Below are 26,818 nucleotides of genomic sequence, written 5' to 3'. Positions count from 1 at the left end.
CCTGTATGTATCAAATGTTTCATAATTTAGAAATGCAAATAAAATAATATAATCAAATCTTACTGTAATGTAACAAATAATTAAACTTTTTTTGCATGTAATTCCTGGGTATTAGTTATGTGTGTGTATGTTATATATATGAATGTTTTTGTCCTAGAATCAAATTATGCACACAATTTTGCTCTATGAACATTAGACATTCTATATTGAGAATCCCTTATGGTTTTAAAAGACTTTAAATATAATTAATAACAAAGTAAATTTTTATTTGTGAAAACCATAAGAAATATAATTACTCAGCTTTACTGATGCTGTTACATTGTTTTTAATGCTTCACACTGGCATTTTTCTTTTAAAATAACCATTCTAATATCTATTTATGCATTTGAAACGACTTTAACTTTGTAATTAAATTCTCAAAAATCTTTAGTGAATAATATAGGTTATGAAATTTAGAGACAGAAAAAATATTACTCACAAGCCCATAATTAACTAAATTTAATCTTTGATATAGAGACTTCCAGAACGGAATCATTAAAAATATACTCAACATTGTAATCATAAACTTTGCACAGAAATTTTAAAATGTTTTACATATCCAAGAAGTCATTAACTCTGTTTTCCTTTTCTTCTTTTTCCCCACTACTTATACCTGATATGGATCAGTCTTGAAGGGATCATCAAGAGGACATGACTGCTGGAATGTGTTTCACTTGCCTTCTCTGAAGAAGCCCTACCAAGTACTTAGCCTTGTGACAGTAATGTGCTTGTTGCCAAGACTATCCGGACAGTATTTTAAGGCTTCTATATAAACTTTTAAGATTCTGGTGGGGTTGCGAGGAGACTCTTGTGGCTGCTCAAGACAAGTCTCATAAGTAAGTTATCTTGCTGATAAGACCTGCCACCCACTAAAATGCAGTGCTCTGCTTCTTTCTATGGCCTCTCCTTCCCCTCTGTGTTGGACCAGTTCGTGGATCATCAAGCAGACTGGGCTGAAGTACATCCTCCAGCAATTCTCTCTGTGAAGATGTCTGGGTGTAAATTTTTTGGCATCCTTTTTATTTCTAGAAGTGTATTTGGTTATTATTCTCACAACTGCTAATTTGTCCAGATGCATAGTTTTAAGCTTAGAGTGATTTATCTTCCATTCATCATGATGAAAATGTCTCTCCTTACACAGATTCATTATCACGGTGGCCCAGTTTTTTTTTTTTATTTCAATTCGAAATTATATAGGCAGAGGTATCTTTTCATCAATTGTGACATCAATGTTTTGAACAATTTTAATATACATGCTGTTTACTGAAATAAAATTGTATAACATAAGAGTTGTGGGTTAAGTTTTATTTGGGGCTAAATGAGGACTATAATCTAGGAGACAGCACCTCAGGTGGCTCTGAGGAACTTTTCTGAAGAGGCAGGGGGAAACTCAGTATTATATATGTAATTTTAGTGAAGGGGAGTATGTGCAGTCAAACACACATTGAGTTCTTTTGCCAGTTATGAGGAGCAGACATCACTTTTAATGAATTTCGTGCTCTTCTAGATATAAGGAGATGCAAGAATTGGGGCTCATAAAATTTTCTCCTGAAAACATCTATCTGAATCTCTATTTTGTCAGTTTTCCCGCAGCACAAAGTGCCCCATTCCTAATCTCCACCTTGAACTTTCAGGGAGTGTTGGAGGTCAGCTGCTACAGTGGCTCGTGATTGGTTACAGTACCAAGAAGAAGTAGATGGCAAATGGTATAAATGATTATTCTCCTTAACATTTTTATTTGAATTATTTTTGATCACTTTTTTCTCCATTATAATTTTATATTTTACTTGAAAATATAAAGACTTATGATTGATAAAAATTCACTGTTAAATCATTTATTTGTAAATATTAGAAAAGAAAGTTATTTTTGCTATCTCAACTTTTTATACATTTTCTTTTAATTGTATCTGTGTTATTAACCATATAATAATCAATAATGCAAATTGATATAAAGTAACATGCATTTACAAAATCAAACAAGTTAGACTGAAATATCATTTTAAGAATTATTTTTATTTATTGGCATTTATTTTGAAATATTTTCAAAATAGACGTGATCCTCACTTTGTCTACCTGTAGATTCAATACCCTTTAACATAGCATTTATATAATCTTGTCTTACTTCTTACATTTTAAAAAATGTATCCTTTTCTTAGTACTTACTACTATTTTTTTAGGATAAATATATAGTTACCATTCCTTCTGATTCTTTGAATGTCTTAGTATTACTTTGGCTTAACTACAAACATAACAACCTTAGTGGTAACACAATTATAGAATTATAATATTTTCCTCAAAGCTGTATAGCTATTTCCATAATATATTGTGGCTAGTCAGTCTTTAATAGAAGAAGACAAGGCTATTCTTTGTTTTCTCTAGAGAAGTAATTTTGTTTATATTTTTTTCTGGTCCACTTTTAAATTTAACATTTTGAAATAGATATAGATAAATATCTATTTTGCATTATAATTAAGCTTTAAACATGGTATATTCTTTTACTTATGTTGCTATGCCTATTCCCTGCCCTGGGAACAGATCTGGGTATCCAACAGTTTGGCACATTTTCTTGGTTGTTCTCTGATTGCTAAGAGTCAGGTCATACCCATACTTTAGCAACTGCACTGGATGACTGAATTTCTAATGTTATTTCCTTCTTTTGAGCTGCAGTTTCATTAAATTTATGTATTATTTATTGTAGAAGCAAATAAAAGCTTATATTTATAGGTAAATGGCATAAGTTTTAGTGGAATGTGGAGGTCACAATACACATGTTTAGTTGATATAGATCTTTACTCTAAATAATGATGAAATTTTTTGATGTTAAGTTGCCTTCCTGCTTTCCTTCCCTCTTCTTTTCTTTCTTTTTGATTGGTATTTTTTGCTCTAAAGTTTATTTTTTTGGCAAAATCTTATTTGAATTGATACAGAGATGAAGGATACACACACACACATAAATGTCTATATAAACTCTACTAAATAAATAATCATAAAATCCCTGTTTCTCAAATCAATTCAAAATATTTTAAGAATGCTGCTTTCCTTGAATTAAACTTAATTCTTCTCCTCACTTATTTATTAAGCAGCATTCCTTTGTCATGCAGTGACTATAGCCTTGTTCTTCCTGTAAGTAATTGTGTTTTATAAATTTGTAAGCAACCAGAGTGATTTCAGAATTTGTTAAAGATTTACAAAAAATTGACATGATCTTAACCACATGCTGCTATTGCCAATATGCCCTTTAGAGTGATGTTTTTACTAAAAGCAATGTCTGACTCCTTCACATTCCTACAATAATGGCCTTATTATTATACTACAAAAGATGACATCTTCAAACAAAAAATGTCTAACTCTATAACAATATTCCATGAATTCACTTATTACACAATATTAAAAAAACTGCTTAAAGAATGAATCAAAACCATATAAGATATTACTTCTCATGTATTGGAAAAAAATTATACGATGAAATAAATTAAATCTAGTAGTGTGAAAACATTCTAAGCCTTTCTAATGATAAAAACTTTAAACATAAAATATTCTACTTCAAAAATGCTTTCAGAAATGTTATAAAAGGTGAGAGGATGTATATATCATATATAGTTTTCTGTTTATGAATTTGATTATATTATAGCAATGGAACAGTGTAATATTAAATTTTAAAAAATGCATATCAATTGAAGATATAAATTAACCTCAAATTTGGGTTGTACATAATTTTATATTTAGCTTTCAGTTTTCTTTATGTGTTTTTATATAATTTCAGGAAAATAATTATCATATATAAATGTACACATCTGAGTCTTAATCTAATATGTCTCAATCTCAAGAGTTCTAAAACCCCTCAATTTCCTTCTTTCCTTCCTTCCTCTTTCCTTCTTTCCTTTCTTCTTTTCTCCCTTCTTTCCTATTCCTTTATTGGTAATTTGGGGTATAAAAGTTAATTGTTGGCAATATTTTATCAGAACTTTTAATGTGAATGAAGGATGAGAGATATATACATATATACACACACACATATAGTGATGATCCAACTTGGAATAAATATTCCCATATTTCTAAGAAAAATTATGAATGCATTTAACTATAGTATGTTATTCCATAACATTTTTCATAATATACAGTATATGTACTTACAACTTTATACTGTGAACTTAATTGTTTAATAACTACCTTCATGCATGGAATAGTTTTTATCTTATTATAACGTATACTTTAATAATGTGATAAAGGAGAATGACATGGTGTTAAAAAATTATGTTAATGTAATGGGCTTTATGAATTCACAAATTAGCTGAGCACTGAGAGTGATTGGAATTAGATAGGCAAATCTCTTGAGGGGAGTAGGGCATTGATGTGTAAAAGATTATTTCTGAGAGTGAGAATACCATGTGTATGGCCCTGTAGCATGAGGGAACATAGTAAGTACGAGGATTGTAAGACGTATATCTATGGTAATGATCATGAAGGTGAACAAGGAGTGATTTGAGGCAACTAACAAGGGTAAGGCCAAATATATAACAGTCAGCATATTACAGCAGGCTGTCCGGCGAGCCGGCCCTCCGCCCGCGCCGCGGGGTGGGCAAGCGCCCCGCTGGGGTCTCGGGCTCCCAGCCCACTGCCCCGCCTCCGCGCCACCCGCTAGGCGTCGTCCGAGGACGCCCCTCGCCGAGAGAGACCCTCAATCTCAAGTCACCCCGCCCTCCCCACCCTCCTCGCCGTGCCACGCAACCCCGCCCCCGAACCGCCCTCCCGATCTCCCTGCAGTACCCCTCGCCCCTCGCCGTGAAGAAGTGACTCCAGCAGCCGTGGCGGCTCTTTGGGCCCAAGGGGCGGGCGCGGCAGCCATTGGCGGAGGCCGCTGCCTCCGGCTGTCAATCCCGCGGCCCGGCCCCGCCCCACCGGCGGAGCGTGGCAGGACGCAGGGCCGCGGGGGCTGTCGGGAGGGCTTCAAGATGGCCGCGCGCTTGGGGTCCGCACCTGCTGGCGGCCTCGAGCCCCGTTAACTGCCAACGCTGCTGACCGGAGCCGCCAGTAGGCCTGGCGACTCCGTGGGCTGTCCCCGCGGGGCGGGAGGCCGCCATGGCGACCCTGGAAAAGCTGGCGAAGGCCTTCGAGTCCCTCAAGTCCTTCCAGCGGCCGCCGCCTCAGTCCCCTCAGCCGGCACCGCAGCCGCCGTCGCCTCAGCCGGCACCGCAGCCGCCGCCGCTTCAGCCGGTACCGCCGCGGCTTCAGCCTCCTCATCCGGCACCGCAGCCGCCGCCTCAGCCGATACCGCCGCCGCTTCAGCCCCCTCAGCCGGCACCGCAGCCTCAACCCCCGCCGCCGCCGCCTCAGCCGGTACCGCCGCCGCCTCAGCCCCCTCAGCCAGCACCGCAGCCGCCGCCGCCTCAGCCCCCTCAAGCGGCACCGCAACCGCCGCCGCCTCAGCCGGTACCGCCGCCGCCTCAGCCGGCACCGCAGCCTCAACCCCCGCCGCCGCCGCCTCAGCCGGTACCGCCGCCGCTTCAGCCAGCACCGCAGCCGCCGCCGCCTCAGCCGGTACCGCCGCCGCCGCCGCCGCCTCAGCCCCCTCAGCCGGCACCGCAACCGCCGCCGCCTCAGCCCCCTCAGCCGGCACCGCAACCGCCGCCGCCTCAGCCCCCTCAGCCGGTACCGCCGCCGCCGCCGCCGCCTCAGCCGGCACCGCAGCCTCAACCGCCACCGCCGCCCGTCCACCGTGGGTCAGGAGCCGCTGCACAGACGGTGAGTCCCTGCGGGTCCCTCCCCAACCCTGCGCGGGTCGCCGTCCCTCCCTCGGCCTCCCCCGAAGGCCCCGAGGCGGTCCGGGCCCCAGGCCTCTGCTTTCCCGGCTGCGAAACTCGGGAAGGAACGGGGCTGTGTTGTGATCCGAGGCCGCGCGTCCCGTTCGGCTTCCTCTGGGCCACTCCCCAGCCCTCTCCTTCTCTGGGCCAGGTGTAACATTTTGTCTTCCCTTTTCAACTGAGGGTTTAAAACAGTGTTTCAGATAACTGTCAAAACGCTATGCATGCAAAACCCTAGGTTAACTTAAGGGAAGGAGTAGGAGAGAAGAGGGGAAGGAGCGAAGTTCACTGGTCACTTCTGTGGGGGTGGGTTAGATGGTCACAGTGGTGAACGCTTAACTGCTACATGGCCCCATGCGCTTACCAGCATAGTCGTTACTGTTACTAACCCCGGACAGCACTGGTGTTAAGGAGGCATGACCACAGACCGTGTGCTCATTGAGCTTAATTTTACACAAACTAAGATTTCCACAGAATCAAGACAGGCAGTAAACGCCAGCTGCAGAGGACAGCTTGTGCAGGGTTGGGGAACAGCATGGCATGATCAGAACTTTAGTTTGACTGGCTTGAAATGTAGAGGGAAAGGGAAACTTCACACTGATGAATCAGAGAGGAGATAGCTGTTTTTATTAAACTAAAATGGTTAAATGAGCCTTGTTGGTTAATGATTTGCCTTAGCAATGTGAATTTGGATTCTGCAAGTGTTGTATAAGTTCTGTAAGAAGCTTGTTTTAAAATTTCAAAACTCTTAAGATATTAGAAGTTCAGTTTTTTTTATAAGAATTTTTTAAAAAGTGTTTATTTAACTCAATTAGAACTGAGTTCCTTTAACATAGACTTTATTATCTCATGTATTAATACCCTCTAGAGGTACACAATGAAAAATGTGATTTATAAACAGACACATACAGACACAAGGAAAACAGAGTATGTAGCTTCAGTAACAGTTTAAGAGAAAAGTCAGAAACAGAAATTTTCCCTGGTCAAAATATCAAAAAAAGCATCTGGGGCTTATATCCTTTAATTGATTTGAGCTCTAAATGGACAAATACACAATTTTTTTTTTAAATTGCTAAGAACAAGATTCTTTTTCACGTTGAATAATGATTTTGAAGTTTAAATAAATACCAACAATAGAGCTATGAGGGAGGAAAAATATAAAATACTGATTTTTTTTTTAATCTCACCGTAAGTTGCATTCTTAAATACATAGGAGAGAACTGTCATGATTTGCGCAACTCGCTTGCAAATAGTTCAACAGTATTAACAATGATTGAATTTAGATGGTGGGCATATGGGAATTTATCATCCTATTAAACAGTTTTCTGTACTTCTGAGACTTAGAATAAAACATTGGAAGGAACCTGTTAGACATAATGCTCTATGTGAAGTAATTTGTTCCCTTTGTGAAATTCTAGGAAGGTTAAAATGCATGTTCATAACATCAAGAAAATCACAAGCATTTACGATGTAATCAGAACTACCTGAGGATCTGTGAAACTTGTTGAGTTGGTGAATTTTTTAAAATGTATTAAAACATTTTGTTTTTACAAAGATTACAGGAGTAAGAGAAGATAAATTTTAATCTACTCTTAATATTTTTTCCTGGTTGATGTGATATAATTAAATGTGGGGACAAAAGGTAAATTCTAAAAGGAGACACTACCTTGATGGTTTTCTATGGAGGAAACTCAAGCAGGAGGAAGTTTAATTTAAAAACATAAATTACTGCTCTTTATAATACATTCTAAGTTGTCATTCTTTTGAATGCCTTCCTTTCCAAACAGGTGTGTTATTCTGGGAGATCATCAGGACTTCTGGGTATTTGGAGGTACTGACCTAACCAGTGGAACTGCTGATTTATAAGAAGTTGTCCAGAATTTTGGAAAACTGATTAGTAGAGGTAAATAATGTTTCCTTGGCAAGTGATGACAGAAAGTGACTTGAGTGAATTTTCCTTTGTTTTTAGGCAGATGTACCTAACCATGTATGTTAACAATGATTACAGGCTGGAGACCGAGAAGAACTACCATTTTTGCCAGCTGGGATGCAGAAAAAATTGGACTTCTGGGTTCCACAAATGGGCTGAGGTAACTAAGACAGAAAACGTATCTTCTTGGTCAACATGTATCTCAGGGTAATCACAGATGTGTTCCATTACCTGATATTGTTTTAATTTGGATAAATACTCAAGAAAATTTAAGAAATAGAGTTTGCTTTTGCTTTTACATCAGTTTGGTAAAACAGAACAACCTCTTAATTACTAAGTACAAACCAAGTTTTTCATTATTTTTAAAATATTTTAGTTTCTATTTGTATTTGTTTTGTGATAAGTAAGTAAAATCTGTAAGCTCAGAAAATAGTCAAACCTAGGAAGCTGCTTCTGACAAGTGAATTAGCTTATTAAAAATCTGATATAGATCCTTGGCATTAATTTTCAAGTTTTTACAGTTTCCTTGGATTTCTTCTATCTAGGAAAACAACATGCTCTTTTAAGATGAGTATACTCTGATTATAGTCTCTCCTTTATGGATTCCGTACTAAATTGTAACCATAGGTATATTTTACCATTTACAAAAGTGCCTGATTGGGAAGTATAATACAATGATTTTGTAAATTGAATTACTCTAAAATTTCAAGGATTTATTTTTAATTCAATTATGATTAATTTTCATTTGTCACTGGCTCTTAATGCTTTATTTTAAAGTGTCTTTCATAGGCCCCCTTCTTTCATCTTCTTCCCTTAGGCTCTCTGTCCAGTAACTCTAAGTTCTTACATGTTCATGGTAGGCTTGTGTGTTTTTTTTAAAGGCAGGTGCACCAAAAAGCACTTTCCTGTGACTATCCTCTGTTTTGTTCATCATTTATGAGTCCAAATTGTATAGAATTGATTTGAAGAATGCCATATCTTTCTTATCACTGTATCTGGTTTTTAAAATGCTTTCCTTCTGACTCATTTCTGCATACTTTAAAATAATAATATGAATCAAATAAGTATGGGAATAAAATCACAGTTACTTGTATCACATTTGATTCCATGTATATTGCAAAGTCTTATTATTATGTTGGTGTTATGAACATGCATTTCATAATACACTTATTTACATGAATCAGATCTTATTCATTAAGGTCATTTACTTTTAGAAATATATAATTTCTTGTGAATACATGTATATAGAAATACATGTGTCTTTCTATAATTTAAGCAGCTTAGAATACAGATAAAATAAATCCAAGATACAAGATAATATGCCTTACATTAATTTAAATTCATGTGAGTTAAAAGACAATTTGAATATTGTTTCCCATTTTCTACTAGCTTCTTGATCATATTCAGCAGCACATTTACCTTTACATATATTTAAGGAATCTTTTTTATTTCTACTGTAGCTCTGTCATAATGGAAACTCTGCAGCAGAATCAGCTGTCATCTATCCCGTGTGGCCAAGTGCACAGGTGAGAATTCTCATTTGTGGGATGACCACTCACAGCTTTAAATATTTTTACTGTAACTGCTCTTATAAGGTAGCAAGCTAGAGAGAGAGAGAGAGAGAAACAGAGAGAAGAAGAGAGTTCTCTCTGCATATTCCCATGTGTGTGATGGCATTAGTCTTCTTCTGCTGTATTTTTCTAGAATGTGTGTGCGTGTGTGCATGTATGTGTGAGAGAGAAATGTCTTGTCTTTGTCCTAATAGCCACTCTTCTCTCCCTCTAGTTTTTTCTCTATCCTCCCCTCCTTTCTTTTTCTTTTTCATCAATATCTTCTCTTTCAAAAAATTCTTGATAAATCAAATTTCCAACTTCCTCACTTTTAATATGGTAAAGTTACTTGGATCCCCAACGTCAAGGGATCTCATACTTTAATGTCTGTAAGGATTGCCAGGGACACCTTTTAAAAGTACACATTTCCAGGCCTTACTTTGAGCAGTTCTCTTCCAGTAGATCCAGGGTGAGGCTGAGCATCTCCGAGCCTTCCCCCTTCATATTATGGTGCAGGGGATCAGGGGCAGTTTTCCTCTGGGTCTCCGTGCTGTTGCTATGAAAAGTGGCTACAGCATCACTAATATTTTTCTTTCTTGTTTTAATTGCATTAATATTATCAAGCAGTTAATAGCATTTTCTTAAAATTATGGTCAAAGGCATAGGCGTTTGATTTATAATGGTACCTGCAAACCACTCTTTTACTGAATTAATTTGTTTGTTTTGCTTGTATTTCCACAATTGTAAATGCTGTGAGTTAAGTGACTGCTTTGCTTCAACTACAGGAGAATGTGAAAACACTCCAGGAGAGAGAGGTTGCATATATCAATGCAGACTCATACACAGAAGGCAAATTTTATTTCAGATTGTCATTAAATAGTATACCAGTATTTAAGTCTATCAACTCCAACTCATAAACTAGGATTATCCTCTTTCTATGAGATGCCTCAATAATACCTCCATTTCTCCATTTTACCAGAGAGAACATTATTATGATTCAAATGAATCAATATGATTCATAACTAAGCTATTGATCCTAATTTCTTTAGAATATTTACCATTTGCCTATCTTGGATTACTACTTAAACCTTTAGTACTTTTGACATTCTTCCTGTGGAGCTATTTTTAAAAGTTGGGGTAAAATATTTCATACAGAAATAGTTCCTGTATGTATTGGACCAACTCTGAAATAAGCACCCACTACAGACTTCCTTTTGACCCTGACATGTGGCATGTGCATCTGTAGGCTTTCATCATATTATGGTTATTTCTAGGTAAGTGTCACAGGACACATGTTAGTTACTGACATGCTCTAGTCTAAAGTCTTGATATTGAATTGAATGAATGAATAAAAACATGAACATTATGGCCTTACCACTTCCTTTGCCAAAGACCCCTAGGTACTGCTGCCGTAATGAGCAATGGCCCTTACTGTTACTGCAGGAGCTGCGGCCTTAGCAGCAGAGTCCGCCTCTGCAGTCTCCTATCCCGAGTGTGTGCTGCAGCCTCTCTGGCTCCTGAAGAGTTATTTCCACCTTGTGTTTTAGTTTTAGCCAGACTGTTTGTCTGTCTGTCTATTTATCTACCTACCTATCTATCTATTCTAAAATCTTATTTATTTGTTTTTACTGAAGTACATTTGATTTATAATATTAGTTTCAGGTGTACAGCAAAGTTACACAGTTATATACATATACATATACATATACATATACATATACATACACATATACATTTTTAGATTCTTTTCCATTATAGGTTATAATAAGATACTGAATATAATTCCCTGTGCTATACAGTAGGTCCTTGTTGTTTATCTGTTTCATATATAATAGTGTATATCTGTTAATCCTGAACTCCTAACATCTCTCTTCCCTTCCCCCTTTCTCCTTGGGTAACCATAGTTTCTTTTCTATGTCGTGAATCTATTTCTGGTTTGTAAATAAGTTCATTTGTATCATTTTTTTGTTTGTTTACATTCCACATATAAGTGATATAATTTGATATTTGCCTTTCTCTGTCTGACATACTTCACTGAATATGATAATCTGTAGGGTCCACCCTATTTTTAATTCTTCAGGAATGATGCCTTCAATTTGAAATCTGTTATATCTTGTTTATAATTAGAAAATAAAGTTAGAATTAAATACAGGTTTGAAGTCCATTTGGAGGTGTTAAAATACTCTCTTATTTATTTTGCAGGCAATTATACCCTCAGAGTTGACTGTACACCTCTTCTTTTCCAGTTGGTATATAAACTGACAAAAGAGGTATGTAAATAGATCTGTCATAATGTTTTCTGATGAGTAGATAAGTCAATAACTTTTGTTTTCTAAATTACTAATATTTAAACTGGTGACAGACATAGCTGATTTGTATAAATAACAAATCAGAACGAGCTTTAATACACTTCTTACGTGACATAACTATGAGAACAGTAGTGCTAGTCTCTGTTCTAATAATAGTTCCTAATAATTGTATACATTTGTTAAAATGTGCAGGGTCTGTTGTTTCATGGGGCAGAGTCTCTTTGATGTAACAGAAAGAATACTGAGCTGGGATGGGGAAGCCTTGGCTGTGAAGATTGCCTTGGCTATTCATTCATTCATTCATTCAGCAAGTATTTACTGTGTGGTTACTATGTATCAGGTCCTATGAAATGAATTCTAGCAGCAACAGTGATAAAAGGACAAGGTTACTGAATCCAAATACTTTGTAATCTAGAGAGGCCACAGACCTGTAAATGAGGACTCATACTTCACTTAAATATTGGATACTATATACAGTGGAGGAGAGTTGCGGAAGAGAGAAGCTAAGACCCTGGGGTAGCTGGTGAGGTTGGAAAGCATTAGAAGGTGTTCACAGAAGGATTAGTGGTTAGGCTGTAAAATGGAAGGATGTGAAAGTGGGGAGAAGGTTTCTCCTCAGAGGACACAAGACCTAATAAAGACATGGATGTGTGAAAGAACATTTCCTGACCTCTGGGTAATGCAATATAACCTAAATGTAAGGTGTTGGTGAAAAAGCTGGTAAGAAACGGGGCCTGACACATAGGTCTAAATGTTCATAAATCTGGTGATGGAGAAATTAAAGAATCTTTAACAAGTTTGTACATTATCATTTTTATTCATTAGAAAAATTACTCTGTGTCAGTGCAGTGAATAGGTTAAGCTGTAGTAAGTCTAAAAGCAAAATGGAAATAATTCCACATACTTATTTAGCACACAGGAATAAATACTAGTTATTGATGTAAAAAGTACTCTGAAAATGCTAATGCACTCTAAATCTCTAAAAATTAGGTGATCTACTCATTGAGAATATGTGTGCTTCATTTAAATAACCCCCTATTATAGAATTTAACTGTAGAAATGTTTCTTTCAAGTAGGTATCACTTAGATGACAGTGGGAAGTAGATGTCACATCTCTGTGGTCCTGTTTCCCAATCGCCCTTCATCTTGCCCTGTCCTTTTCACTGTTAGTGTCTTTAACATCTCATCCTCCCAAGTGAGCATCCTCCCATGCCCATCACAACTCCCACCATACTGGGAAGCTTAGGTCCTTGATCCTTTTATTGAAATGTCCCATAAAAACATCTTATCTAAAAGCACGCTCTAAAGACAGCCCTTGTTGGGGAATCCTTCTCAGGAGATACATTTACACTCTGTCCTACAGAGAAGGCTCCTGCCTTTATAGGAGGGGTAGTAAGAATTTTAGGACCAAGAAGGAGAAGCTTAGGTCTATCCCCTTTGTACATTTATTTAATAAGTATTAAATGTGTAAGTGGTTACCATAATGACAGGATAAATCAAACATAGATTCTGCTATTAGTGTGTTACCTGTGTAGCCAGGAGAGACTATGATGAAGAATTTTCAAATCCAAAATAGAGATTAAAATCACCAAAGTGAATACAGATAAAAGTGTGGGAAGCAAAAAATAAATATCTTAGTTTATTATTTTACATGTTGGAATTAAACAGCGTGCTTAATGGGAAATTGCAAATTTTTTTCCAATTTTAAAGCCTCTTTTATGTTAATTTGAATTTAATTTGCATGCCACTTGTATTAGATACAATATATTTGTCTTTCAGAGTTTTTGTTTTAGATAGTTTTTTAACAGTTTAACTGGGAAATTAAAATGTATCTTTAGAAGTTACATTATCAGGATGAACTAATTAATTGTCCAGAAGAGAAGAGTGAGATTTTATAATCTTTTTTGATTTGATTGTCAGTGGAGGAATCAGACATCATTTATCTGGAGAAATGCTGTTGGTTGCTGAGGGCTCAATCCCGAACTGGATGATTTGATTTAGAGACATTTGGCCCATTGGCTTCACCACCAATTTGTCCATCTCTGAGTGAAGGTGGGAATCCTTCTATTTTCTACAAATGTTCTTTGGTAAACACGTGAGCCTTTTTCCACCTTTGGAGCCTTGTGTAAGTCGGTTTACCTTTCTGCACCTGAATATTCTCATATATAAAATCAGTTTGACCAAGACAATAATTATGAAACTGTGCTCCAGTGTGGTGCCTCAGCATCTGGTGCAAGGTCAGGGTGGTGGACACTAAATAGGCAAAGCTCTAGCTTCCACACGTGACCTCACCTCTTCCTCAGCTGAGTAGTGTCTATTGTATTTCTTTTATATAGAAGAAGGTTCCACTGCTGTATCCTTCCCCCACCCTTAAAAAATTAAGAAACCACTGGACTAGACCATCTCTAAGGTCCCCACTTAGCTCTAAACTTTTCACTACTATATATATATATATATATATATATATATATATATTAAATGAGGTTTACAAGGAGTAGTTGTGGCTGATAATCACAAAAACTGTATTTGAAATCTGAAAGCTTGGGTTCTGCTTCTGATTCAGACCTTTTTAAAAAAATTTCTTACTTTTAGCAAGTCATTTAACTACTTCTTAGCTTCAATTTTCTGCTCTTTGAGGGCACAGAATTAGATTCTTGAAATAGACAGTCTGTATTCTTCAGGTTTCTAGTGTGTTTTAGTAATATTTGTTAGGGGAGCTAGAACAGACAGGGCTTCCACTTCAGCAGTGCAGTTATGTTTTTACCTTTTTAGAATTAGAGATTGAAAAATCATTTCATTTGAAAACAAAATGATTCCATTTATTTTTTATGAAAAGTTTAAAAACCACAAGATTAGATTATAAATTGCCCTTTATTTCTGAAATTTAACATATTTATTTATACAGATTAAGTGGTACAATGAAGACGGCAGTACAGAATTTCTTTCTCTTATAATATAGTGTGTTAGTTTTCTTTGCTTCATGAAGGAGTTGTATGAAGCTTGTTAATAACAACACAGTATATCTTTGATAGAGTTCAACTTTTCTTCTTCTTTTTTCTTTTTTCTTCTTAGTCTTTCCGAATTAGGATAATTGTGGTCTCTGACTTTTTTCCAGTTACATTTTTAAAATATATTTTTATTTTTTACATTCTACAATCACTTTTGACTTTTGGAATTAATATAAGATAGAGACAGGTAGGCAGACAAAACCAAACACTAAATGATAGTATTTTCTTCTAGGAAGTTAAATTTTGGTTATAATTATTCCAGGGGGAAAAAAAAAAACTTCCTAAGACAGTGGAAACTACTGATAACTTTTAAAAACTAAGTCAGTTTATGCGAGTCATGCCTCCTTTCATAAGCATGTCATTATAAACAGGAAGTTTGTTGGCTGTGATTTATTCTGTGTTCCTATTTTACAGGTTTATTTAATGCTTTTGGTGAAAATCATGACAGCCACATAGATTTTAAGGAGATATCCTGTGGGTTATCAGCTTGTTGCAGAGGACCTCTGGCTGAAACACAGAAATGTAAGTGTGTTAAACATCACAAAATTTGGAAGCTATACAGAGAAAAAAATTAGCATCCATTCATGTAAAAAATCATCTGATTAAGGCTTGAATTTTCATCCCTTTGGCAAATAGCAATCTCTTCCTGAGGTTTTACTGAGGTCAGTGTAAAGGTTCAATCATCTATTCTTTTTTACTGTGGAGTAATTTAAGATCTTTGTTATTAATAATGGTTGATTTTCCAGATGAATGTACAATTCATGATAAATGAACTACATCATTCATGATGTATTTGAAAATGTTAAGCATATAGAATATATTTTCTGGTAGTCTATATAGAAAATTTGTCTTGCTTAACTTGAATTCCAACTTATTTTCTAGCACTGTTTATATTGATATTAGCAAAATTAAATTTATGATAAAACAATTTTATTAAATACTAAATTTATCTTTTAAACCTAGCTAAAATATTATAGTGTAATTTATAAGCATATTACATTAATAAATTTTAACCATATTTGGTTAGGAAAATGCAGCAGTTTACATTTAATTGGAACCTAATTCTTATATATTCACTAGGGTTATTATCTCTGCATATTTCTAAAATACAGCTTAACAAATACTGCGTATTTTGGGTATGATACTTATTAGTTCAATATTCTTATTAATGTTGTACAGTGATGTACTCAGTTAATTTAATAGCATAATTAATACATAATTATTACACACACGGGTGTGTGAAGTAGATAATTATTTAATCTTAAAAATTTAGATTTCTTTTATCTTCCCTGATAGTATACCATTACTCTAACCTGGCTTTGTGATAGATTATTTGTTCACATTAAAGTTCTGGTATTAAAGAGGCTGAAGTCTTTGTTTCTCAATTGAGGTTAATTATTGTCTTAAATTTTTTTTTAATTTATTTTTTGCCAGTGGACTAGTGGAAGTTAACCAACTAGACTAACTAGCAATTTTGCTTATATTGATGTTAATTAGCAAAGTGCTGATATTTCGGATTTTTAGCTTGTTGTATATAAACTTCATTGAATATTTGAGATTGTTCTTAGGCAAAAATATTGGGTGCACATTAATTACACTGGAGAGGCAAAAACTTTATACAGTCATCTGTCATTATATGCTGAGGATTGGTTCTGAGACCCCCTCAGATACCAAATCCATGGATGCTCAAGTCCTTATGTAAAATGGCATAGTATTTGCATATAACCTATGCACATCCTCCTGTATACTTTCAATCATCTCTAGGTTACTTGTAATACCTAATACAATGTAATTATTTGTAAATACAATGTAAATGATATGTAAATAGTTGTCAGTGAATAGCAAATTCAAGTTTTGCTTTTGAGAACTTTCTGGGAAAATTTATATATATATATATATATAATTTTTGATCTATTATTTATACCTGTGAATGCAGAACCAATGGATACAGGGGGCTGACTGTACCAGCTTTTTGTTGATTCTTAATGTAGATGGAATATTTTCAACATTGTAAGAATCAACTCTGAAGTGATCAGTTTTAAATATTAGAAATTAATTTAAAAGCTTGAATTACCTTCTCAAAATCTGTGAGATATTGTATAGTAACTTGGCCCTTCTTTTTCAGTTTGCAAGAAATTTAACTTCAGATTTAGGTGAAGGATAGAGTTCTCTTAGCTGGCTAATGATATAAGGAGACAGACTTGTGAAGTGTACAGGAATTCCTACAAGTTCAAAGGACTTTAATGACACAATCTCCTCCAAATAAGAACTTAATCCAGAATGTATTTGAGGAACTAAGTAATTTTACTAGGGCAGCTTGTAATAAAATGTATTATACTTCAGAATATGAAAGTAATTTCCCTCCATAAGAGTTTCTTTTCTTTAGTTTGCTTCAAGGTATTTGATGTTGACGGTGATGGAGTTCTCTCTAGGGTTGAACTGAGAGACACGTGGTTGCACATTTAGAGGTCTGGAAGGACAACTGCACCGATGATACCCTGGTAAAGTCTGATTGTATACATCTTCTTGAATGTAAACTTCCAACAGGAATATAGAGTGAAGAATTTTTTAAAACAGGTTGAGAAAAAGATTTCTTACTACTTCTAGGTTCTATATTATGCTACTCAAAATATTCATAGCCAAAGATGCAAAATTGGGAAGAGAATTTGCCTTAGAAAATTTAATAAGCTGATTGTATTATATTAAAAAAATGAAACCACTGGAAAATTGTCATAAATTTTTAAGGCAAACAAGCAATCTATTTCTGTAATTAAAAAAAGAAAAAAAAAGTTGACCGAAAATACTTTATACTTCAGCTACTGGCTAATAAAAATGATACCCTCTCTATCCTAACTACTGATTTGGGTTTCTGTTTTTAAAGGAATTACATGTGGATGTATCCAACATTGTAGAAGATACATAGAATGCACATGACACCACAAAGGTGAGTCTAGCAGAGACTAATTTATTCTTTTCTAAAAATACATTATATTCTGAATTGTTACACATACCTTACATATACATACTTGAATCTCTTCTACATCATCCCTGCTAAATGCTTATTTGGACCTGTGGTTACAATTCCTCCAAGTTGTCCCTAAGGAAAGCCCATTCCACCTTTAAACAACCCCATTAAGTGTTATTTACATAAAAACATTATATTTTATAAGCTAGGCATTTTATAAAAATTAAGTAGAGACAGCCCTTGCCATCTGTAGTTTATAATCTTTACTTCTCCCATTTTAATACATTATGGTAAGACAAAGCTTATATTGAGCAAAAGAAGCCACAGAATAAAAGAACACATTGTACAATTCAATTTATATGAAGTTCTAGAACAGAGACAACTCATGTTAATAAGTGTTACAATAGTGATTTTGGAGATGGGTGATTTAACTGGGAAGGACCATAGGATATCTGGGATGATGGAAATTATTTTTTATCTCAATCTGGGTGGTGTATATAGTTTTAAAATTTTTTTTTCAATAATATTGGTGACGGTCTGTTCTAAGTTTTTTAATAGCAGCCAGAATAAGTGCATAATAGCAGAAACAAGCATGTACTTTACAAAGAACAAAGCCTTGAATTTTTTTTAGTTTCACAACATTTATTAAAGATATTATAATAGGTTTGCCTTAATGTCTATGTATCCCTGTGAAACTGAAGATAATCCATATATGTGAGACACATATGAGTTAATTTGACCCTTTCTATTCAAATGTTGACATGTACCAAGTAGCAGATGGTAGGATGTAGACCATAGTGGTCTTATACAGGCTTAGAAAAATAAGTAACTTTTTTTTTCAATCATAAATCCAGAAGAAATCATCATAGTCTTATTAACTGACACTCAACAGAAATAAATAATAGAAATGAATTTTTCAGGGCTTGATCTTTGTTTGGCAATTCAGATAAATGTCTTCATTTACTTTTCTGCCCAAAACTAAGGTAGCCATTTCTATTTGGTATATATGAAAACAGAAACATAGGAAAGTTTCTGTTAGGAAATACCTTATGTAGAGATACAATTTCCATTGCCTTTTTTCTGGGTGTTTGATAAGTATGGAGGTTATCATCGCTGTCTATTTTTATGTAAGACCGTGTTTCTTCTTATGGCTGTACTTTTGAACATTAAAAAAAAGATCATTTAGCTGCTCCATCTCCGTGTAATTATAATAATGAAATGGTAAAAATTTAGAATAGAATTTGGACCTTTCAACCAAACCTATTACCCATATTCACTGGTGACTAGACTGTGACAATATTACCCATTATTTTGTACCATTACATTGGTATTAATATGCTTTTATGGAAGTTGCATCATGAAAGCCAATAATTACCATCATAGTGCTTTAAAATCTTTTCTTATAATAAATGGCATTATATATTGAATGAATACATGAATATCATTAATAATAAATATTAAATATCATTAAATAATAAATCATTAGATAATAAAAATATAATTAAATAATAAAAGCTAAGAACATTATTATTCATCTAGGATTGTTAAGGTGATTGTTCAAAACATGAAGTAAGAAGCATTTGGTTATATTTTTGCCTGCCAAGAAATATTGTCTACTGTATATAAATGTAATTTTTGGTACACTTTGAGACCAAAAAAAAAAAAAAATACTGCTTTATTCAACTTGTGAAAGTAATGTTAAATTTTATTTTGAGGAAATGTTAATATAGATACTCATTTATTATATATATTTAGTTTTTTAAAATCTCTTAAGAAGTCTAATAATATTGCCAGATGTTTTAAAGAAGATCTTAGAAAATTGTTAGGGTCAAAGGGCGTAATCCAGAGAGTTTGGAAAGATGCTTTCAAAGTTAGTAAATAGTCCTTTTTCTCTAACCAGAACCTTTTGTGGGTTCTGTTAGTAAACTTCACCTTGAACCAGAAGATACTGTGAGTTATTTCCCAGGTCTTACTGGAGGAAGAAGATTTTTGGTGATAAATTGCCCACGTTGTGACTACTTCAGAGTTTGTTTACTTTGAACTTATTCTTGCTGGCCTACTTTCAGATGAACACATAGCATCTACGTTAAATCATTAGTTTTCTTTCAGACAAATGACCATTGCAAGTTTAATAAAACAGATTTTATTCAAATAATATAAGATGAAGATTTAAGATATTCTTAAATATTGTTTCTCTTTCAGAATGGCCATCTTAACTCTAGAGGAATATCATATCTGGAGTGTGAAAAATGTTCTTGCCAATGAGTTTTTGAATCTACTTTTCCAGGTATGTTTAAGGTAAATGACAGAGACCGAGGGCAGTGGTACCAGTAGTTCTACATCTTTTCCATTATGTAGTAGTTAGACAACTAGACTACAAAACCATATATTGTCAAAAGAACTGCATTAACCTGTACACCACCTGCAGATGGTAAGTTAGATTGTGCGTGCTTCTCAGAGTCACAATGTGCATGATAGGAAAGTAGAGTATAGCTGATAATGTTTATCTTAATAACTCATGATAGAGCAGATTGTAGACAGATAGAAAAGAATTTAAAATGTAAAAGCCATTATAATTTGCTATTTTTCTTTACTTTTTTTTTTTTTTAAGACCCTTCCTAACAAGTAAGGCAGTGTGGACAGAGACATAGATCATAAGTCGGCAGCTGTAAATTTTTCACAAAGTATACAATCTTTCCAGTTAGGAGGTTATTTTAGATGCAAATCTGTTTCTTAATTTTCTTTTATTCTTTCTTTCTTTCTTTTTTTTCTTTTTTTTTAATTTAATTCTTTAGAAGGTCCAAAAAAGATTGAAGGAGAAAGGAAGAAAAAAAGCTGTCAGGGGTGAACATGAAATCATAAAACTTGCCAGATTTTAACTATTTTCCAGTTAAAGTAGTTCTCTTTCCTCCAATTTAAAGAAACAACTTATAGTTTCCCATTTTTCATAGTTCTTCATAAATATATGTTGATTTAATAGTATTTTACAGGGTGTGAGTAGGGACAGACTGGAAGTTCAAGATTTGTAAATACTGACAGGTATATATAGAATAGATAAACAAGTTTATGCTGTATAGCACAGGGAAATATATTCAAAATTTTGTAGTAGCTCATGGGGAAAAATATGAAAACAAATATACATATATTCGTAAAGTACTGAAAAATTGTGCTGTACACCAGAAATTGACACAACATTGTAAACGGACTATAACTCAGTAAAAAAATAAAAATAAGATAAAACTGTTAGAACACTATAAAAAAAGTAGTATTTTAGATTTTTCTTATTTTATTCTCCTTTTCTTATAAAAGCACCCCTATGAAGATCAATAAGGCTTGATATCTTTATATCTATCATGATTCTCCATTGTAAATACAGAGTAACCTGCCTGTGACACATCTATGTTAGAATAAATGAAAATTGAACTCTTCCTGACAGCTAATAATTAATGTATATTTAAAGCATATGAAATCTGATAAGTCTATGATACCCATTTAAATCAATCAGTTGCTCCACTGTCAGTTATCAGCCAGGATCTAAGTTGATGTCTTTATAAAATATAAATACATATAAAAATAATATAAACCTACTATAAACAGAAATGACTTGCTTAGTAATATGAAAATTGAGCAGCTATTTTTATCTCATTTAAAATGATGTCCTCAATTACTTTAAGTTATCATTAATTATATAAACATTTTGAGCACTTAAGTTTGTGTCTGAGTCACCTTGCAGCTCTTACATAGCAAAGCATTTTGAACTTTTATATTGCCTTTCCTATTTTCTCATGTTTATCAGGGACTTGCATAGGCACTATTTTTTCTAGGACTCTATAAACAGATGTATGCCTGAGATTTTCTTTTGTGTCTGTGTTTCTAGCATTATATTACTGACAGATTTTTTTGTTGGTTATCAATCTAATTTTTTTTCTTGGTATATATAGTCCTTTCAGCCCTTTCAAATATATATATATGTAGTCAGTTTACAATGTGTCAATTTCTGGTGTACAGCACAATGCTTCAGCCATACATGAACATACATAAATTAATTTTCATACTCTTTTTCACCATAAGTTACTACAAAACAGTATTGGATATAGTTCCTTGTGCTATACAGTATGAACTTGTTTATAAATTGGGAGTTTGAGATTTGCAGGTACTAAATATTAACATTACATTTTATGATGCTTACTTTATCCCATATTCAGACATGCTTTTAAAACTTAATTTTCACTTAATATATAAGTAATCAGACTTACTCTAAATTGTTTTATTTTCTGTCTGTTTCTAAAACAGAATTAGCTAGTAAATTCAGTGATAAAAGCTTGAATTATACTTTTATTTTATTTGCCAAGATCCCACACCTGGCTGACCATTTTGGGTATTTAAGTATAAAGTAAGTAAATGTCAGTAGAATTAGGAAACCATTCCTGTGGTATTATTTTCAGTCCTTTCAAATAAACTCAGTGCCCAATACTTTGCAGAGGAAGCATTCTAAACATGATCAGGATCTTCTATCTTGTACGTTTGTCAGAAAGCGTCAAATGTTAAACAGTTTGATAAACAGAATAGTGCACCACACTGACCCCTACCTATATCCATGCTCTAATCCTGAAATCTGTGAATATGTTATTTTACATGGCAAAGGGGATTTTGCAGATGTATCAGGTTAAGGACTCTGAGACAGGGAGATTAGCCTGGATTATCTACATGGGCCTAGTCTAACAACAGGAGTCCTTAAAAATTGAAAATCTTTCCCAGCTGTGGTCAGAAAGATATGACTTTGGAAGAAGGATTAGAAAGCTGTAAAGCTGTTAGCTTTGAAGATAGAGGAAGGGCCATGGGTAAAGAAATGTGGGTGAACTCTAGAAGCTGGAAAAGACAAGGAAATATATTCTTCCTTTGACCTACAGAAGGGCATACAGCCCTGCTGACATCTTGATTTTTAGCCAAATGATACCTGTTCCTGACTTGACCTACAGAACCATAAAATAATAAGTTTGTGTTGCTTTAAGCTGCAAAATTTGTGATAATTTGTTACAGCAGTGATAAAAATAAATATAGGGGAGGTAATCCAACTTTATGGATTGGAGGGCTCAGCATTTTAAAGATGTCAGTTCCCCTTCAACTGATTCAAAGATTTATATGTGCACATCAAAATCCCCAACAGTTAATTGTTGTTACTGTTTTTTTGTAGAACTTGACAAGCTGATTCTAAATACATAGAGAAGCGTGAAGGGCCAACAATAGCCAAGATGATATTAAAGAACAATGTTAAAGGACTTATAAAACAATATTAAGTCTATGTGATAACTACCTAAAGTTAGACATATAGACCAATGGAACAGCATTGAATTAAACCCTGTACCATACATGAACAGTAACTTTAGATAGATTATAAATCTAATATATTTGAAACATAAAGCAAAGCATCTGGGGGAGGGTAAAGCTTAGGTGGAATGTGTGCTTAGCATGCATAAGGTCTTGGGTTCAACTCCCAGTACCTCCATTAAAATAAATAACCTAATCCCCCACCAAAATAAAGCATCTAGAAAATAGTGTAGGAGATATTTTAATGACTTTGAAGTGGCAAAGAGTTCTTAAACCAGACAAAGCATGAAACATAAGAGTTTTAAGTTGGACTTCAGTAAAATTAAGAATTATTTTTATCAACAGATACCATTAAGAAAGTGAAAAGCTAAGCCACACGGTGGGAAAATATATTTGCTATACCTATATCCAACAAAAGACTTGTATCTAGGGCATATAAAGAACAAAAACCAGTGGAGAAAAAGGCAGAACCTCAATATTAAAATATGCAAAATAACTGAACAGGTGCTTCACACACACACACAAAAATCCACATAAGCTATGAAAAGGGGCTGACCTCTTTAGTAATAATGGAAATACGTACTAAAACCACACTTGGAACACCATTAGACATCCACTAGAATAGTTAGTTGTTAAGTGATATGAAGCATTGGTGAGGTCAACAAGCAATGGGGACTCTTACACATGGCCAGTGGGAATATAAATTCTTACAAATACTTTGGAAATAGGCTTTTTGAATGAAAGTTATATATGTGTGTGTGTGTGTGTGTATATATGTACACACACACACATACACATACACACACACCCACACCCTATTACCAAGGGTAAGCCATATGTGTACCCTTCAGAAACTTCTACATCTGAGCACCAAAGGACATCCAGAAAATTCTCATGATCACTATTTGTTATACCCCCAAATAGAAAATGACCCAAACACTTGTCAACAATAAATACATAACCATAAGTGGTGGCACATGCATACAAGTTGTATACTTTAAAGCAATAAAAAATATACTAGTTTACAGAAAACACTAGTGGATGAATCTTACATAATGTTGAGTGGAAAGTACGGGACCAAAAATTTCAAAAGCAAAAAAACCAATCCATGGTGGCTGAATTTAGGATGGTGAGTCCATCAAAGGGGTGCCGTAGTAACTGGGAAGAAACCCAAAGTGGAACAGCAATGTCCTGTTTCTTGACTGGATGAAGGTTACATAGATGTGTTTACTTTGTGAAAAATCACTGAGCTGTATACTTAAGATGTGTTCACATTTAAGCATGTATACTATATTTGCATTTTTTAAAAAAAAGTTTGCTTGCAAAAAAAGATATCCAAACCCCAAGTATTTATCAGTAGGAGAATGGATAAAACAAATGATAGTATATTCAAACAATGGAATACTACTCAACAATAAAAAAGAACCAACTACTGATACAAGGATGAACCTCAAAAGACTAATTTATACATTTCATTGTCAGGTAAATTTTAACTCAGAAGGTAAACAAAACTGTAAACAGGCATGTGCCCTGGGGGGAGGGGTGCTGTAGCCTTTGTCTCCTCAGACCTGTGCCATTACTGGCACATCTCGCAAGAAGAGAGGCAGGGCTCAGCCACAGCTACCATCTCCTCCTGTGCATAGTGCCTGGGTGGGGGCGGGGCTGAGGCCTGAATCTGCACGTGGGGGCTCCACAACCTCCTAGGCAGGACTGAGACTTGTTTATAGCCCGAGGCAGAGAGGATCTTTCTACCCTGACACCTCAGAGAACTTGTGCTGCCAAGAGAAACAAGGAGCTCAGATTTGGCACAGAGCATAGGTGGGGCTGTTCCGCAGTCTTCCCCGAGCCCACCTACAGACCGCCTATCCGAGGCAGAGCAGGCAGCTGCACAGAGCAGCAGAGTGACCAGCACGAGGAGAGAGCAGGTGGGCAGCCACCCACCTTCTTAGCAGGAACACAGCACCTGACCACGGTGCTGGGACGGGGTGTGATCTGCCCACCTGCCTCCCCCTGATCACAGCATCTGACTGTGGCATCAGGAGGGGGAGTGACCTGCCCGCCCACCGGGTAAGAGCTCAGCTCCTGACCTAGTGTTAGGAGGGGACACAATCTGCTAGCTAACAGCCACTGAGAGCAGCACAGATGAGGGCGCCAACAGAAGGCCTATGAAACAGCAAGCTGAGTTCGCGAAGCAGGGTGAAGATACAAAGACCTCTTGATCAAATCATTAAGGGCACACCATCTCCAGGTTAAGTAGGTAACTGATACTCCTTAAGCCACGGTGCCAGAGAGATAGGAGCACTGTGAAGAAGCAGAGAAACCACTCCCAATTAAAAGATCAAGAGAAATCCCCTGAAAGCATGATCAAAGAAAAAGACATTGATGGCCTACTAGATCAAGGTTTCAAAAAAAGAGTGATCAAAGAACTGAAGGAACTAAAAAAAATAGTGTTTAGGGATATAAAATATGTCAAAAATGAAATAGAAACTATAAAGAAGAACCAAGTAGAATTAGTAAACTCATTGTCTGAGATGAGAGCTGACCTAAAGGCTGTGCAAAGCAGACTAGAAAATACAGAAGAACAAATATGTGATCTAGAAGACAGGACAACAGGAAGCACCCAATCAGAACAGCTGAGAGAAAAACAAATAAAAAACAATGAAAACAATATATGGGACCTATGGTGTAATATAAAGTGTGCCAATCTATGCATAATAGGAGTTCCAGAAGGGGAAAAAGAACAAAGGGGATTGAAAAGGTATGGGAAGGACTCATGACTGAAAACTTCCCAGACCTAAAGAAGGAATCATATCCAAGCACAGGAGGCTCAGAGGGTCCCAAACAGGAAGAACCCAAACATACCCACACCAAGGCATATCCTAATCAAGATAGCCAGGGTCAAGGATAAAGAAATGATCCTAAAGGAAGTGAGAGAAAAACAAAGAGTGAGTTACAAGGGAACCCCCATAAGGTTTTCAGCTGATTTCTCTACACTATTTACAACAGCTAAGACATGGAAACAGCCTAAAATGTCCATCAACAGATGACTGGATAAAGATGTGGGGTATTTATATGATGGGATAATATTAGCCACAAAAACTGACAACATAACGCCATTTGCAGAGACATGGATGCTCCTGGAGAATATTATTCTAGGTGGAGCAGAACATAAGAAAGAGGAATACCATATGAGATCACTCATGTGTGGAATCTTAAATATATGCAAGATCTTGTGGTAACTCACAGCAAAAAAAAAAAGTGACAATGAATGTATGTACGTTCATGTATAACTGAAAAATTGTGCTCTACACTGGAATTTGTCATAACATTGTAAAATGACTATTACTCAATAAAAAATGTTTAAAAATAAGTAAAATAAAATATAACCTTTAAAATACTGTATAATGAGAGGTGTGATGTTCTAGTATCTGTTCTAAGAAGTACGTTAGACACACATAAGAATAACCAATGGTCAGAAAGATCACATGTTACCAGCTACCACCCCATGCAAATTAATGGCATTTAGGAGATATTCATATATGTGTGTACATATGTAAAATATGTGTTAGTATATATGTAAATCAAATAAAATATTATAATCTAATGTAAAATCATATAAGCAAAAGCACTGTGCTGACATAAGTATCTTGGTGTAAATAGATTACAATTTTTTATTGAGTTGTCATAATGGGAATATTGTGAACCAAGTGGAAGTTGTAAAAAAAAAGTCATCCAAAAAAAAAAAAAAATCCTGACTACATGAAAAGATGCACAGTTACTATAAGGCCTCTCCCCTTATTTACTATCAGTGTCAGAAAGTCTCTTGGAATAAGTTAGGAGAATTAAAAACTCTTAACAAGACACAAAAATGCACTCTCTGTTAAAGAA

The 26,818-nt window shown here is 35.4% G+C and overlaps 1 protein-coding gene across 1 annotated transcript; it reads left to right on the top strand.

The window, feature by feature from the left end:
• Positions 1-913: 913 nt before the first annotated feature.
• On the top strand, positions 914-26,335 carry LOC141576755 (uncharacterized). The gene is made up of 11 exons (XM_074360156.1): positions 914-997; positions 5,075-5,781; positions 7,810-7,930; positions 9,231-9,296; positions 10,106-10,169; positions 11,523-11,590; positions 13,550-13,681; positions 15,052-15,159; positions 17,024-17,138; positions 17,519-17,581; positions 19,805-26,335. The coding sequence occupies exons 1-7, from the start codon at positions 914-916 to the stop codon at positions 13,595-13,597; spliced, it is 1,158 nt and encodes a 385-aa protein (XP_074216257.1). The 3' UTR covers positions 13,598-13,681; positions 15,052-15,159; positions 17,024-17,138; positions 17,519-17,581; positions 19,805-26,335.
• The last annotated feature ends 483 nt before the right edge of the window (positions 26,336-26,818 follow it).

The sequence above is a fragment of the Camelus bactrianus genome, unplaced genomic scaffold (genome assembly GCF_048773025.1).
Source record: "Camelus bactrianus isolate YW-2024 breed Bactrian camel unplaced genomic scaffold, ASM4877302v1 HiC_scaffold_28, whole genome shotgun sequence".
In the NCBI taxonomy this organism is placed as follows: Eukaryota; Metazoa; Chordata; class Mammalia; order Artiodactyla; family Camelidae; genus Camelus; species Camelus bactrianus.
Note: the sequence above shows the minus strand (reverse complement) of the source record. Positions and strands in the feature narration are given on the sequence as shown.

What these genes read in the sequence shown, in the direction of transcription:
- LOC141576755 (XM_074360156.1), top strand. Translation starts at nt 914, where the DNA reads ATGCAGTGCTCTGCTTCTTTCTATGGCCTCTCCTTCCCCTCTGTGTTG. An exon ending in CAGGAGCCGCTGCACAGACG is followed by an intron (nt 5,782 to 7,809) that starts GTGAGTCCCTGC and finishes CTTTGTTTTTAG; the next exon opens with GCAGATGTACCTAACCATGT. An exon ending in TGCAGACTCATACACAGAAG is followed by an intron (nt 10,170 to 11,522) that starts GCAAATTTTATT and finishes TTTATTTTGCAG; the next exon opens with GCAATTATACCCTCAGAGTT.